Here is a 17,619-nt window from a genome sequence, read left to right as displayed (position 1 = left end):
ACCGATGATGGGTTTTCAACCTGGAAGTCGGCAGATACCGAGCAACCAGTCGGTGTGAATGCTTTCAATGGGGGTTCTGGTGCATGTTCATCAGATCTAGCGGGGCTCGCGGCCGAGCTTGGTCTAGAAGGAACACTTTGTGAAGTTTTCGCCATTTCTTAAAGCTTTACGAAGAGATGAAAAGAAAATACAACCAACGCAGAATTTGAGAAAGATAGGAAATGTTGAACCTGGAAGGGTCGTTTATACTTTTTCCATGAGGCGGTGGCACGAATCGCGAAGCCACAGACACGAAGCGACAGATAATTAAGAGAAGCATTAAATGCCTGCAGCAGGCGTGGTCAGAGCACTCGATGGCTTTTTCACCTGGCGTATGGCCATACGTCACGGGCATCACGTCACCGGTCATATCGTTTATTATCATTACTCTCTAATAAACGAGGGGACTATCTGTATTAGGTGATACCCTTTTTTGCTTGAGCCCGACCGGGTTGGGTCCGGTCCGGAGCAAATCGGGGCCATCGAACCCGACCTGGATGCAAGGTAGAACGACGGCCACGTCTACAACCGAGGTCGAGTCATTTCGAGACCGTTACAGAGCTCGATAGGAGTCACCACCGGATGGAGAAACACACAAGGTTGGAAGCCGGACTCATAACGGATAACCAAGCGTCGCCGGATATCTCGCCCAAACGTGATTTTCTCAACCACTTCAGGCCATTAAGGCGTAATTACAGGGATCCACGATGTAATCAATTGACCTACCTTATTTTTACCCTTAATCAGAATGTATAAAAGGGGATCTCTCTAAATTCTTGTGGATCATCAAGCACAATTGTTCTAAGCAATATTATATTCTGCGATTATTTACTTTAACAGCAATTGTTGAGTCTTTATCTTTATTTTCCTTAACCTAAAAACCTTTTGTATCTTTTAGTTCACGGATCCTTAAAACCCCATATAAATTCAATTGTTATCCGGATTCGAGGGTAAACAGAAGGGGACCCCAGTTGGCGGATAGAAATCTCACGGACATCGGTTGCTTAGCCTTACATCGCCCTTCCAAGAAATCTCAGGAAGGCGCTGCGTAACATAACAAATGTTATAGACTTGTTCATTTTACATCGTTTTGACATTAAAAAAAAAGTCTAGTATTTGAAACAATCTAGTATTTGAGTTTAGTTGGAAAAAAAAAATATACAGTTACACTTGGACACGCATTTAACTTGGAAAAAAAGTTGCAATTTTATGAGTAGAAAAATATTTTTTCACTTGAAAACTGAAACACATTTTCAATGAAATCAAATCAAACTAGTCTCAAAAGTTCTACTATTCAACTAAATCATCGTAGAAGAAGGATATATTCATCTGACTCTAGATTATAGATTCGTCCTCTAAAAGAGACAATATACAAGAATGACAATTCAACAAATCATAAACCACCATATATATTGACATAACTTGCAATATTTTTTCCATAATTTCCCCTTCTTACACATGTGAAACTCACATTCCAAGTGCAAATAAAACTTTTTTCTCATTATTACACATACTACACAAAAAAACATATAACGCTAAAACGACATTCTAAAATAATAATGCACAACTAAATTAAAGAATAAAAAAAGAAACATTATTTATCGATCAAAGGGTCCTTCTGGATCCAATTGCTTACATAGCTCCAAATATGTAAGATAAACAAGTCGATCTTTAGCACCTGTTCTATGATTCTTTGTATGCATACAAAAATATTTCAATGCATCAAGTTTGCAACATCCAATCATTTTCCCTAATAGCAAAAATAGCCAATTTATTGACGACCTTCTCTCGGATATAATTGGCTTAACACAATTGTTTTGGTTGCAATATTTGCAATTTGGAAGATTAGGGTTCATCCAAATAATAGGTGCCCTATCACGCATAACACTCTTAGTTTTTAATATGAATGTAGCTATCTCTTTGAATTTTTCTTGCAAATCGTATTGTATTTGATATTGTTGTTCGCATTTCTTGCATTGAACTTCACCCGATATAACAGTAATACCATTCGATATAAGATAATCGAGAGTGTGTACTATGGCACGTTTCGAAGTTGCCCAAGGATATGGTGGAGTGATTGTTTCACTCTCTCCTTCTTTAAGAGATGGTGTAGATTTTCTTCGCGTTCGTGCTGTTAAACCAACTCTCATACGAGCTCCTGATGGTTCATTCACCTGATCATAAACTAGGGTTACATTTGATTCTGCAATGTTTTCTTCTATATTGACGTTACTATCATATAGAAGAGTAGGAGGTGGCGGTGGCGATGGCGGAGGCGGTGGTATAACAAAGTTTAAAGGCAATGAAAAGGGTGGAGCAGTACTATCCATCGGTGTTGTAGGTGAAAGTGAAAGAGTAAGAAGAAGTTCATCTTCATGGTCAAGTTTTTTCAAAGATGACAAAGAGAGATTGTTCATTCTTGATTTATGAAGACGGAAAAAAAAAGGGAAGTTTGTTTTTATAAAAATTCTTTGGGTTGATATTTATCTTTAAATTCTTTCAACTCATGACAACAACTTCGCAGTAAAGAACGGATCGGATCTTTAATTTTATCCAATTACTACAAAGTCAAAAACTCTAGCAGTTTTCTACTACTCATTTTGGGTAGTTTTATTTTTATTTTATACAATCCCACTATATCCGCAACAATCTTCCCCCCAAATGTGCATTTATTTGCATCGTGCGTTCATTTTGTAACTAACTTGGTTTAGTATTCTCTTTTTGTTTAATTGTTGTAATATATAGGAAAAATTAAATATTATTGATAACTTTCAGTTTAAAAGTGGATATTATATCATTAACAATAAAAGCATATATTTGGGATTTAACTTAGGATTCGATCCTTATCATTTGTAATTGATTCATTGGGCTTTATCTGATGTATTTGAGTTGCTTTTGGCTAGTGTTGAGTCGTTCGAAGGTCGCTACGCGCGTGATGGCATTCTTGGAGTATCGCTTGGCTTGTTCGGTGTCGGAGTTGGCTTGTTTAAGATAAGTAACTCTTTTAAACTTAGTGCTGAGGGTATGAAACCCGAACTTACGTGCTATGTGATTGATGTTGAGGTGACGCACATGCTAGGTGACGGGCGTGTGGGCGTGCACCCTATGAGTTGTGACTCTGTTGTTTCCAGGGCACTGAATAGTGGCCCTATTTGATTGATATCTGTGTTTTCACCATGTGATAAAATAAATGAGTTGTACACCATGCTAGATATCATGTTTAGGCTTTATGCTGATATTGTTGGGATCCATAATAGTCGTTTCTTGCTGTCATCTTATTGAATTCATTGATATTTCGTACTTAGTCACATTCATGCATTCATATCATATCTCAGTCTCAGTTGTTACTTATTGATACATCATATCATTGTTCCGGGTCAGTTTTCATGATATTGTGAGCCCATGGGTGAGACTGGATGACTGAGTGAGGCCGAGAGCCTGATTATGAGTGACAATTATGGGATCGGACTGCACGCCGCAGCATGTTTTATTGAGTATTGAGTAAGGCCGAGGGGCTGATTGATTTATGCCATGATTGGCTTGTTATAGCGCTTGGGCCGTAGGAGCCCCTCCGGAGTCTGCACACCCACAGTGGGCGCGATTGATTATATTGAGGGATGGATCTTCCCTTGGTATGGAGATGGATCTTCTCCATGAGGCTGGATTGGCATGTTTCCTCGGTACTGGAGACTGATGGTCAATGATATATATATTTCGGGATAGATCTTCCTTGGGCCGCATGGGCATATACAGTACCGAGTAGTTGAGCATATTTATATACTATGGATGGAAGGATTTCCTTGGACATATATTTGCCCGAAGTACTTGATACCTGGAGATGGATCTTCTCCATGAGGCTGGATTTGGCCTGTTTTCTCGGTACTGGGTGACCTATAGTCAGTGTTGTATATGTTCCGGGATGGATTTTCCTGGGTCGTATGGGCCATATAGAGTACCGAGTGATTGAGTATGATGAGTGGAAAGTGTGGTACAGTGAGGTTGAGTATTCTGAGAATGTGAGTACATGATTCATCTCTGAGATACATGGCATTGGCATGCATATGTGACATACATGCATAGAGACGCATTTTCCTCATGCTGTACAGTATCACGTCATTCATGGCATTTTACACAAATTGATATGTGGTCATAGATAAGTATCTCACACTTGCTATCTGGAAAGAAAATGAAATATTTTATTTATTGTGAAAATGATTTTTGATAAAGAAATACAGTTTTTCAAACTATCTCATATTTCACGACGTTTTCCGTAAAGAATTTGGGTTTTCACGATATTCTTGAAAAGCGGGACTATTTTTGAAAAAAATGTGAGAAAGCTGAGCATTTTATCTCTGAGTTACTTTCTTGATTATATGCTCTCTGTGGTTATGAATTGTTGTTGGCTTCTGGTGTTGGACCCGACCATGTTCTAGCTCGTCACTGCTTTCAACCTAAGTTTAGGTTTGTTACTTATTGAGTACATGGGGTCGGTTATACTCATACTGCGCTTCCTGCACATTGCGTGCAGATTCCGGATGTCGATGTTGCTGCGTTCGATGGTTGTTGGATTTGGAAGAAGTTCCTGCATTTCGGCTGTGGCTGCCTCTTGTTCATGGTCGTCGTAGATTTATTAAACTCTGTTTATGTACTTTTCAAATAGAAGATGTATTTACTTCATATCAGCTTTGTAAACTCTATTCTTAGAAGCTCATGATTTGTACTACCAGTCCTTGGGAATTGTATAAGATTTAAATAACTCCTATGTTTAATTGTTTATTTAATATTGATGGAATTGGATAGTTATTAGTTGGCTTACCTAGCGGGTTGGGTTATGTGCCATCACGACTGATGGATTTTGGGTCGTGACAACTTATTAGCTATATTTATTTTAGCATGACCTATATAGTATTTTTAGATTAAGTTAATTTTATGACTTATTTATTAGCAATATTTGCTTTATGCAATTTTATTATCTTTGTTATTGAATATTTTAGTATAATGCTATGACTTATCTCATATTATTGTATTATTTTCTTGGAAAATACATTGTATAGTTATATCTTATTAGGACTAGAGAAATATTTGGAGCACAAGTTACACATTTTGTGCTATGAAGATTTTATCGGAAAAAAACCAGAAAACCTGAAAAAACCGAGAAAACCGAGATTCAAAAACCCAACTTTGTTGGTTTGGTTTGGTTTGGTTTAAGATTTAAAAACCCGATCCTATCGATTTGGTTTGGTAATTGAAAAATCTGAATCAACCCAACCTATATACACCCCTAGCCGCTATGATTAACCAAAGCACAAAAAGTAGTATCACTATTATCATGTGGAACATTTGTGTTTACATGTCATTTCTTTGAATACCTGTAATCCATGACGAGAAGCAGTGTTATTAATGAGTTACTCAAAACGTGTTTAAACGAGTAAATATACAAAAAGTAGTATCACTATTACAATGTGAACTTAGTGGGGGCACTGTGCACTCATATATACTCTTAAAATCCTGGATGTTGAGAGCACACATTTTTCAGTTTAGCATTCGATCGGCTATTAGTCCATGTTAGGAACTAGGGAGTAATCTTTCTTTAAACTTGATTGCTAAAGAAATCACTTACTAGGTACCAAATTAATGTTTATCTCAAGAATAAAAGCTTACTAATACCAGAAATTAAAACCATAAGACAAGAAAGCAAAACCAAGCTAAACTTCTCTTTTGTCTAATAACATAAAAATTCAATTTACAATAGCTGAATAACTGGTGGATTTTGAGAATGATTTTCTAATTTCCTATCAGACACAACCAGCTGCTTTGCATTCTTCAATTCAGAGTTGATCAAATCAGCTTTTGTTGAAGGGACTGAAGATGCCACTGTAGGTGGCCAAAGTTGTGCATTTTTCACCTTAGAAATACTTGCAAGAACCTCCAATGGTGTCACATTCCCAGTAACTGTTACCTTCTTTGCAACAAAGTCTATGGTGAAAGATGTCACCCCTGCTCATCACAATTAAATTTTTTAGATAATACTCGACCTCTACTTTTGTTACATGTTATGCATAAGTTAATGTGAAAATTATTTGCGATAGGAATAGTGGCGTCAAGGGGAGCCTCGGCGTAACTGGTAAAGTTGTTGTGATGTGACCAGGAGGCCACAGGTTCAAACCGTAGAAAAAGCTTCTTGCAGAAATGCAAAGTAAGACTGCATACAACATTAACCCATAAAATATAAAATATAACTCGCCTTACATGCCCACATTTGGGTAAAGTTAGGCTTGACATATATTAATTGATAGGTCAATTCGGTACAACTCAAGTTAGTCCATCTAAAGATTGGGCCAATTTAGGCCTCATTTGTTTTTTGTTTTTTTTTTTTAAGATTAAGACGTCTAAATGTGAATATCAAGATGCGTATTAAGATTAAGACATCTAAATCTGATTACACATCTAAATATTAAGATGTGTATTAAGATCTAAATACTAAATGATTAAGACGGTTCGATTTTCAAGATTTGAATGTATAAAATCTATCTTTATTTGGAAATTAATAAACATAAAATTCAAATAAAATAGTAATTAATCTAATATTCTATCATAAAAAAATATATTTTAAAATATAGTAGTTGCTGGTGGTGATGGCTAACGATGGTGCTTGTGAATGCCGACTAGAGACTGTGGTTGGTGGTAGATTTGGTTGATGGTGGTGGTAGTAGCTAGTGGTGATTAGTAGTGGCAGCGATTATGATTGAGGATGGTAGTGGTGAGTGGTGATAGTTAATTATGATTGAGGAAGGTGGTGGTGGTAGCTTATAATAATGGGTAGTGCCTGTTATGATTGTTGATGGCGATGGGGTGGTTAGTTGTGGTAGTTGAGGTGGATGAGTGTTTGTGGTTGACAATGATAATGGTGGGAGTGGTGCGGATGGCGGGTGGTGGTAGTCGATAATGATGAGGGTTATGATTGTGGATGATGGTGGTGATGGAGGTTGAGTATGGTGGTGGTGGTGGTGGCATGGTGGTAGTTGATAATTGTAGGTTGTGGCAACAACTAATAATGAATACGGATGATAGCATCTTAATAAAATTAAGTCTCTGCTATGGATCTTAATCATATAGACCTATTCAGGCCCATTAAGTGGTTGTGAATTAAAAAGAAAAATAAACACACTTAATGATTTAGATCTGAATAATTAAGATTTAGACTTTAAAAACAAACGCACTTAAGGTATGAGATCTGAATGATTAAGATTCAGACTCCATTAAGTACTTAGACGGCTTATTTAGCACAAAACCCATAAGGAAACTTATCAAAACAAAGAAAAATAAATTCGGAAAAGAGTCAAAATTGTCCCTGAACTATATGCGTTATAGAAGACATTTGTCCTGTGTATGTCCTTCCCGTAAATGAAAAGGCCTAAAAATGCCTTGCTAACGGCTCTCACTTTAAAATTAATCTTGATTTAATTAGTCTTATTGGTCTTATTAAACGGAAGGCAAATGTGTTACATAACACATAGTCCAGGGATAATTTTGATCCTTTTCCGAAATAAACTTATAGGTTAAACTACAAAAAGGAAAGATTGTCACAAAATTAAGTCCAGAGCGATATATACCTTCCATTCTAGAGAGATGTTTCCTCATCTTCTTCTCACATCCTTTGCAGTGCAGTGAAACTCTTAGAACAACCACCTGCTACCAAATATTCATTACAACTAAATATGTTGTCTTTATGATATATACTTGTTAGTTTGTTACAACTACAAATTTCCTCACATAAAAAGGAAGGGCATAAAATATTAACTCAATAGTAAAACAAGGAAAGCTTTTATGGCGCAATCATGGAATTATCTATTCCATATAGGAGATGGGATAGGTATTCGTTTAGTTAGTGGGATAAGGGATAAAAATCCCGAGATTAGATGCAAAATTATTCTATTCCGATTAATTGGGATAAATGCCGAGACTAATTTATACTACAATTTTGGTATTATTCTATCTCACATTAAGGGTGGGATAGTATTTCCGGAATTACTTAATCCGAGATAAAATACTGCAGTATAGTTTTTCAAGGTTCTTTCACCAATGTTCTTTAAAAAATTCAAGGTTAAAATTGAAAATAAAAGTTTATCTCAACTTATCTAGTATACACCTAACACATATTTTATATTATTTCTTATATATCTTATTTTAGTCTAATGAACCAAATATCTATCAATAAAAATATATTCATTAAATAATTATATTACTTTTTAATTCTCATACTATAATCCCGTTATTATACTCCCAGGATAACTTATTCCTCCACCATGACCCTAATCTAGAACAATTACGGGTTGGTCACATTGGAGATTCCAATAATATTTAACGATAGACGAATACATGTACCTATCTTTCATTTAACTTGATAGTATAAAGATTACAGAATCAGTTTATACAAATTAAACTCAATTTTAAATTAAAAATAAAGTTAAAGAAAATAAAACTCTATTTTATGAAAGAAGAAGAAGAGGGAGAATAAAACCTGGTCCCCAGAGGGAGAAGAAGAAGATGGTGGCTTTGGAGGAGAAGACTCATTTGCCACTACTTTCACAGCTTGATGACAAGATTTGGAATTCAAAACTGGATCATGATTATAATCAGATAAAACATCAACCAAATCTTTTTCACTCAAAAGATACCTTGAAGAACTAGGTGGGGTGATAAATTCACTAGGTTTTGTACAACTCCAACTACTTTTTCTCTTACCAACATGACCGTTATGATCATTTTGCCTTTTCTTGGTTTCTTTTGATGGTTTTGAAGATGTATTACTTTTCTTGTTAATATTCTTTGGTTTTGGAGAAATGGGTAGTTGATTAGAAGAATGAGGTGGCAGTGGCCTGTTGCGGCCACTGCCACATGTTATTCTGGAATCTCTAATGATGGGATTGTAACGGTCAATTAGGCGGCAGATAGAAATGCTGTCGCCGCCTAATTGGATTACAGAAGAAGAAGAAGATGAGGCTTCTTGCATGCTTAGACATATGGAAGTTGCAGCTTGGGTTGCACAGAATATATCGACTCCTTTCATTTTTAGAGATAGTGATAAGAAATAATGGTGTTTGCAAATTTGTAGATAATGGTCTAGAGAATCTGAGTCAAAGTTTTTGAGTGTTTTGATTTTATAGGCTTTGAAATTTTTGAGTGAATGAGATTGGGGTTGAGTTGGTGGTGAAGGCAAATTCAGAATTTAAACGTCATGAATTTTGAAGTTAAACGTCATGAATTTTGAAGTAAGAATATAATTTTTGATATGTATATTTAAGTCTTTATAACACACTGCTCATACATGGTTTTTACGGTACCTCCACTTCTATTTTTTTTCAATAATGTTGTGATTATGATTTTTCTGAGCCGAGGGTTTATCGGAACAGTTTGTCTATCTTTATAAAATAGGGGTAACGTTACACACACTACCTTCCTCAGACCCTACTTGTGGAATTACACGACCCGTAATTGAATTCATCACTAGTTGGTGGAGTGGGGTTTGGGGTAGAGGTATTTATTTATGAATTCTTGTACATACATGGGAAATAATCAAGAAGGTTAACTGATACTGTTCCACATGTATTTAAATTCATATTAAATATTGTATGATCCAGCCTGGAGATAGATTCTTTACATCTTCAGAATTTAATTTTCTAACGACTATATTTTAATTTTTACGAGCTCATTAATACTTCAATAGTTTGTCGGGAGTTCACAGTAGAAATACACTAGTAGATAAATATTGGTGTTTAATTGGCATTAAAGCATGAGAATAAGATACAAATGTATATTTCCATTTGAAGTCATTTCTTCTTCAAAGATGTCTTTTTACTCCCTCCGATCCAGAGGCGGATCCAGATTTATAGTTTATGGTGGGTTCCTATAACGATCATAAGTAAATATTCAATAAGCAACTGGGTTCACAATCAAATATTTATGAATATTTAGTGGATTCTTAATACATATACAGGGTATATGTAAAAGCTACTGGGTTCACGGAAACCCACATGTAATAGGATGGATCCGCCCTGCTCCGATCCATATTAGTTGTCCTGATTACTAAATATACTTGATCCAAAATACTCCCTCCGGTCCATTTTAATTGATTTTTTGATATTTTTCTTGTGGTCCACAATATTTGATTTTGTCAAATATCAAGAATGAATAAACTTCTTTTTTCCGAAGTTTCCTTGGAGTAAAGAGGCCGTGAGTATTTGTTATATTTTCAATGAACAAATTAAGAATAGTTAATTTCATTGTTAATTAATGTTAAAAGTTGGATTCCTTAATACTCCCTCTGTTCACTTTTACTTGGCACGCTTTGACTTTTCACTCCCCTTAAGAAATAATAAATGAAGTGCATAATTTATCATGATACTCATATTAATTGATGCATATTTTATTGGATTTGAGAAAATGATTTGAAATAAGTAATAAATACAGTGGGTATAACAGGAATATTTTTTTGTTTTCTCTTGATATGCGTAAAGTGACAAGTAAAAATGAAAATCTATTTTTAGTATACATGCCAAGTAAAAGTGAATGGAGGGAGTATATGTGAAAACAATCAAAAAAGTAATTAAAGTAGACCGGAGGAAGTAGTTGTTATTTTAAAAAAATTCAAAGTATAATATATTATATTTCTTCCATTTTGCCTTAGTATTAAATGTTCTTGAAAGTAAAAACAAAGCTTATTGTGGACCGGAGGGAGTATTAATTGACACCTAATCTTCCTACCTATATTCATTAGGAATAAATCTTTAAAGAGTCTTTAGGTACATCAAACAAAGCTTACCTTCCAGTGGGTGGGGGGAATTTGGTATCAAATTTTAATCATATATAAATGTATTAGATGTGTGCAAATCTAAACTTATGGTTTATTATTATTAAATTTCATGGAATTTCAAGAAAATAGCCAGTTTTGACACAGTTACGCACGCTGTCCAATATGCAATGCACGAGGACGAATATTCTGCACAAATCAAGAATACCGTTTGGCCTCATTTCTCTACCTTACCTATGTTTATATTTACATAGTTTTGTACTCTCCCAATTTAAAAAAAAACAATATTATTTGTACTATTTTACGAGTAAAAAAGTTTTTTTCTATGATTTTTTTCAAACATTTTAACTGTAAAAAAGTGATTATATGTAGTAGTTTATGAATATAAATTAAAAAATTAAAGAAATCGATGTCTGAATTCGTAAAAAGTACTAGACATATAGATTTAAATATCCAAATTATTTCAAAAGATGTTAGGTAATTTTTTTCATTCATCTAAGCCTTAATAGATATAATACCAGCAAACTCAGTATTTGTGCGTGTACGATGCAGTAAGTATTCAATGTAATAATTAAAATCCGTGCAAGTTGGATCGAACATTTTTTTTTAATTAATAAATAAGATTTCCTCCGGTCCATAATAAGTGATCAATTTGCTTTTGGCACGCCTACTAAGAAAATATTAAATTCTATACAAAAATACCTAGTATGACTAAACTACCCTTAATTAAATATTTAGTGCTCGTTTGGACATAAAATTTGATGGAAGATTTTTCCAAAAAAAAAAAATTCACTTTTTTCGAAATTAGCGTTTGTTCATAAAATTTTCAATTTCCACTTGAAGATGCATTTTGGAAATTTTCGAAAATTTGAAAAACTGCAAAAAACTGTTTTTCAAATTTTTCACTCAAATCACTCACGAAACTTCAAAAACAACCCAAACTGAAATTTATGTCCAAACACAACTCTAAATTGAAAATATCATTTCACTTGAAAAAAAACTTCACCATTTTTTCGAATTTTACAATTCTTATGTCCAAACGCCTACTTAATGTGAGGAGTAAGAAAACTTTTTAGGGATATGTACATAAGAGTAATCTTGTAAAAATAAATTGAATTCTTTCTTGATTATATAAATGGACACTTATTTTGGACCAAAATAAAAAAGCAAATTGATCACTCATTATGGACCGAAAGGAATATTTAAACTGTATATTTTTTCGCGTAAGTAGGATTTTTCTAATTAAAATCCAGAAAAAACCAGTATTTTTGTATCGACAGTGTTAAGACACTATTAGAATGGCCGACATATCTGATAAGCTGTAACTGAAACTTATAGAGAGACAGCTCTGAATTAATTACAAATGAGACAGTGCAACGGTTAGATAATACTATTTATTTATCCTGTTAATAATAACTAGAAGAGCTTGTTGAATCCTGGGGGATACGCCTAATATTATTCATCTCGGTGTGGGCGAAATATCCTTAAGGACAGTGTCTTTGACACGCCTCAAACTAAACCTTTTATTCTCCATAATCATCTAATTTTTCCAACACTTGGGGAGGTTACAAATAGCACGGTATGTTCAGTGAAGAAAAAGGGATTTTGGTAATTGCATTTGTCCTTAATTATAGTTATTCTACACGTTTAATACCACCTAAAGGAGTAGTTACTTTTTTAAAATCAAATTTTAAATAAAGTAACTAATTATTACCTATATCAACTAATTTTGTCCTAAGAATGACACATGTCAATTTCTCCACATGACACTTGGCAAATTATCATGCCAACTTCTTTCCTTTTAATAATAGAATTTTGTCCTAAGAATGACACATGTCAATTTCTCCACATGACACTTGGCAAATTATCATGCCAACTTCTTTCCTTTTAATAATAGATAGATGAACTGAAAGTGCAGATTTCATGTGCGAATCGTTCATTTGATACACTACGACTATATTTGGGAGAAAATAAATTTATAACTGATAATTAAAAAATAGTCACATATTCAAAACTAATCGAAATTTAATCAATTTTTATGTAAAGATAAAATTTGAACAAAAATAACCTTAAAAATCCAGAAAATTCCAACATAATATGCTTGAGTTCGAATTTTATACATATGAGATTCCAACATAATGTGTTGGAATTTTATAATGTGCTGGAGTTCCAACATCATATGTTGGAAGTTTATATGCATGAGCTCCATAATCCAGTATATTATGTAAGGCTGTATTGTGGTCCGGTCCCGGGCCTAAATGGGCTAAACGGGTCGGGCCAAACGGTCTCGGGCTCTGGCGGGCCTGGCTCAAGCGGTCCCGGACCAAACGGTCCCGGGATTAACGGTCCTGGAGGGTGGAACCGGCCCACTGTGGTCCTAAGCCCACATGGTCCCGGGCTAAATGGGCCGAGCCCACGGGCCTAAACGGGCCTAAATGTTCCGGGCTATTTTTTAAAATTTTTTTTTATCTAAGGCAATTTCTTGTAAATTATATTATATAATTGTGACTTAAATCTTCTAATTCAAATTTAAACACAAAAAAATTGTAAAGAAAAATATTCAAGGAAATGCCTTATAATTTTTATTATTACGATATTAACAAAAAAAGGCAATATCTTTCTTAGTCTTCCTCCCCTCAATGAAATGAGCACAACAAGGTGCTAATACCACCATTAAAAGGAAGAAAAACTAATGAAGATGTGCCAAAATACAAGTTACATATTAGTCTACATATTATCTCTAACAAATTTCATAAATCCTTCAAGGTTCAGAGGAATTTCCGTTTGTGGTGGAGGAAAAGAAGCTTGTTCATCACCGCTTCAGGGCGAAGCAGCATCCTCCGCAAGTTCCGCTAGCATTTCTTCATAAGCTTCGTCTATCTCCAGTTGTGATTTAGCAAGTCCAAAATTTCTTCTTTCCGAACGGATCCAATCTTAGAAGAGTACTGATTTTTCCAAAATCTCTCTCATAGACGCTCTATGATCACCGATTTGAAGTCTCGCTTGACTGAAAGCGCTCTCCGATGCCACTGTTGAAGCTTGAACACTTAAAATATCTCGAGCCATCCTTGAAAGAACCGGATAGTGTTTTTCTTTGTCCTTTCACCATTCCAAAACATCAAAGGAGCCGTCGGGATTCTCTGGTTCAAGTCCCTGTGACAAACAAACTTGAAGCTCATTTAGTTGTGAAGTATCACCAATATTATCACCTTGAGAACCCCTGAACTCCGTCCAAGAACTAAGTATTTTTCGGCCCGCAGTTCTTTTAGATGATTGCGAACTAGACGAAGTAGGAGTTGGAACATTTGGTCTAGCATGATCTAAGGCAAGTTGATAAGCATTATAAATTGTTAGAGCATTTATTTTAATTAAGGCTTTTGCATCTACAAGTGTAGCAAATTCCTCATCTGAAAGATCTAAAGCCTTATAAATATTTGTATACCAAAAGTGAGGACATCCTAATTTCATGGTAGGATTTAACATGGCAGCAACACCATAAATAAGGGGGATAGGGAAAAAATAATTTTCAAACTTATCTTTCATAGAATTAATAGCAAGTTGATAAATTACCCCACCCTCTGAAAATTGAGTAAACAAATCTGCAAGTGTTGCAATATAAACTAAACAGTTAGAAATAGTAGGATAATATTGCCCGGATAATTCATTTGTAGCAACATGAAATTGTTCTAAAAAATCTACAAGAATTTTAACATTAGTCCAATCCTGATTTGTAAGGTGCTCATCATCATCACCACCAACACGAGCATTAAACGTTGCGTTTATTGGGTTTCTATATTCATATGCAACAACTAAACTTTCATACATGTAATTCCATCTAGTCGGACAAGCTTTAGGAACCTTTCTTTCTCTAACGCCAAATTCAACATATTTTTTAAAATATTCTCTAAGTCTACTTCTACGGTTTGAATAAAAAAGCCAATTAAGAGCCATTTTAACCTTTTCAATTTCCACATTTAAAATTTTCATACCATCACCGACGATTAAATGGTAAATATGACATCTAACATGGAAAATATTACTAAATGCGGGATTTAGTGTAGTTGTAAGCAAGCCTATAGCATTAGTGTTACTAGAAGCATTATCCACTGAAACTGACATTATTTTATCTATAATGCAAAAATATCTACAAATATCTGCAACTGTGTTAGTAATAAACTTACCTGTGTGACGTGAATTAATTATTCTATAAGCAATAATGCGCTTTTGCATTTTCCATTCCTCATCAATCCAATGAGTGGTTACAGTAAGATAATCACAGTCATTACTTCTTCTACCAATATCAGTAGTAATAGCAATGCGACAATCTATATGAGTAAATAAATAACGCAAATATTGTTCATATTCATGTTTATATTTATAAATATCAGCGAGGCCATCCTTTATAAGTAGGATTAAAAACTTTTCTAATATAATGCACAAAGTGAGGGTTAGAAGTAAAACTATAGGGTAAGCACATAACAGTAACCATTTTTGCCAATTCTTCACGATCTTTATTTGGATCGTAATATAAAATGCCACCGGTAACAATGTTAATTCCCGGTTGAACTAGATTTGACCCGGTACTAGGGTTAACCTGAGTACCTACACTTGTCCCCTCTTGCGCAGCTTTCATTTGAAGAAATCTAGCTTTATCTTTAGGGTGTGTCTTTATATGTTTCTAGTCAAAGTACCCGTACCGCTACGGTCTCCAGTAAATTTTTGAGCCATCAAAGTCCCACAAGTTTTATACTTAGCCTTATTTTGATTTCTTAGTTGAGTAAAAAAGTGCCAAACAAGAGATGTTTCTTGCCGTTTAGAAGGTTGTCTATTAAAAGTAGGGGTTACTACAGGAGGGTCAGGCGGGGCATCATTTGGATTATTATCAGTTGGGTTAACAACAGGACTAGTAGGTGTATCATCTAAATCCGGTTGCGTTTCATCTAAATCATCATTTTCCTCATCATTTTCATCGATAATTGTATTATTATAAAGAGCATTCATATATTCATCTTTTAATTGTTGACCTGGTGCAATATAATGGCAAAATTGACTATCGATAAATTGAAAACAAGGGTTATCACTATCAAGAATAATAGGTGGAGGAGGACGGGTAACAGGTCTGGGTCGGGGATCCGGGGGGAGGAGTAGTATCTTGGCCACTAGATTCACTAATTTTAGATTTTCCCTAACACCAAAAATTTTTTTCAAAGAAAAGGCCATATTAATTATAATTATACAAACTAAAACAAACAAAACTATAATATTAAAACTTAAGAGTTGGAACGAGTTTACCGAATTGACGAACAACTTCTTGAAAATTATATATCGTTGAAGACTTGAATACTTCAATTCACCAACTTCATAATTTTTCACAAATTGCAATAATAAAGTAAGCAATTATAAAAGAAAATTAGAGAGAGATTGAGAGAGATTGATGATTTTGTGAGTAAAAATGAAAGAATGAGGGGGTATTTATAGTTGAGAATAGGGAAAAAGTGAAATTATAAAAAGTTTGGGGTTAAAAGCTATTTTTTAAAAAGCCAAACGGCTAAATTGGCAGGCTAACGACTAGTTTTTAAACTTCCAACCGTTGGCCAATTTTAAAAAAAAATCTTTTTTTTGAAAAACTAGCCGTTGGGCCCGGTTGAACTGGCCCAGGCCCGCCAGCCGGTCCTGGTCTAAACGGTCCCGGGCTCGCGGTCTCTACATGGAGGACCGGCCCACAGTGGGCTCCTAGGACCGCTTGGGACCGGACCATACGGGCCAGCCCGTTTAGCTCGTGGTCTCGCGGTCCCGGACTGGTCTGGGCCCGGACCACAATACAGCCTTAATATTATGCTGGAACTTTCCGTGTACTGGAGTTCTAACATAATATGTTGGAGGTTTATACGCAGGAGGTCCATAATCCAACATATTATGCTGGAACTTTCTTGTTTCAACAAAATAGCGGCTATTTTTCAATAACTTTCCAAACACCAATAATTTTTTTAATTACCGGCCCAAAAACTAACTAGCGTGTGCAATTTTCACAATATCTTTTGCCGTGGTAGCTTTTGGAACCTTAATTTGAGTGGGACCAAATTTTGCCTACATATTAAAAGTGTCAGTCAAATTTATTAAGGGCCACTGCAAATACCTAAAAGGGTCAGAATTTTTTAGGATCACCTACTTTGCAATAATGTTTTTTCAAGCACTTAATACTTCATTTCTAATGTGCCTCCATTTTCACACCACAAATATTTCATTTTGGAAACAGATCATTTGCAATAGAATTATTATTATTATGATGATGATGCAAAATACATGTCTATAATAAAATTAAATAAAGTGATGCAATTATTGAGGATTTATATAGCCAGCTCAACTTGCTTAGGATTGAAGCGTTCTAATTATTATATTCCTAAAACAACTTCCCTAAGCTTCCTAAATGATTTCAATCCTCTTCTCTCTTGTTTTTCTTCTTTTCCTTTACCACATAATAAAATACATTACTCTTTAGTAAACCTCTACCATTAAGCTTTCACTACATTTGACATTCTGCCATTTTATTTTCAGACACTTTATTCACTTGATCTCTACTTTTACATATCTTTAGTCTTTTTTTTTTTTTTTTTCTTTTTTTAATATAGCCAGCTTACCGAACATGAAAGGTCACTTGAACAGAGTTTCTGTCTCCCAGAAGAAAAGGCCGGCACGATACACGAAACATCTTACGTTTACGCAGGGTCCGGAAAATGGTCGCACCCCAAAGGGGTATTGGTGTAGGTAGC

At 34.8% G+C, this 17,619-nt stretch overlaps 2 protein-coding genes across 2 annotated transcripts; both read right to left on the bottom strand.

Annotated features, from left to right (window-relative positions):
- LOC109227759 lies at window positions 1,638–2,456 on the bottom strand. Its single transcript, XM_019392954.1, has one exon. The coding sequence runs from the start codon at window positions 2,454–2,456 to the stop codon at window positions 1,638–1,640; it is 819 nt and encodes a 272-aa protein (XP_019248499.1).
- LOC109226797 (protein SODIUM POTASSIUM ROOT DEFECTIVE 3-like) lies at window positions 5,660–9,290 on the bottom strand. Its single transcript, XM_019391661.1, has 3 exons — window positions 8,561–9,290; window positions 7,653–7,728; window positions 5,660–6,036 (listed from the first exon to the last, which is right to left on the bottom strand). The coding sequence occupies exons 1-3, from the start codon at window positions 9,107–9,109 to the stop codon at window positions 5,783–5,785; spliced, it is 879 nt and encodes a 292-aa protein (XP_019247206.1). The 5' UTR covers window positions 9,110–9,290; the 3' UTR covers window positions 5,660–5,782.

Source organism: Nicotiana attenuata, chromosome 6, assembly GCF_001879085.1.
Source record: "Nicotiana attenuata strain UT chromosome 6, NIATTr2, whole genome shotgun sequence".
Taxonomy (NCBI): domain Eukaryota; kingdom Viridiplantae; phylum Streptophyta; class Magnoliopsida; order Solanales; family Solanaceae; genus Nicotiana; species Nicotiana attenuata.
Note: the sequence above shows the minus strand (reverse complement) of the source record. Positions and strands in the feature narration are given on the sequence as shown.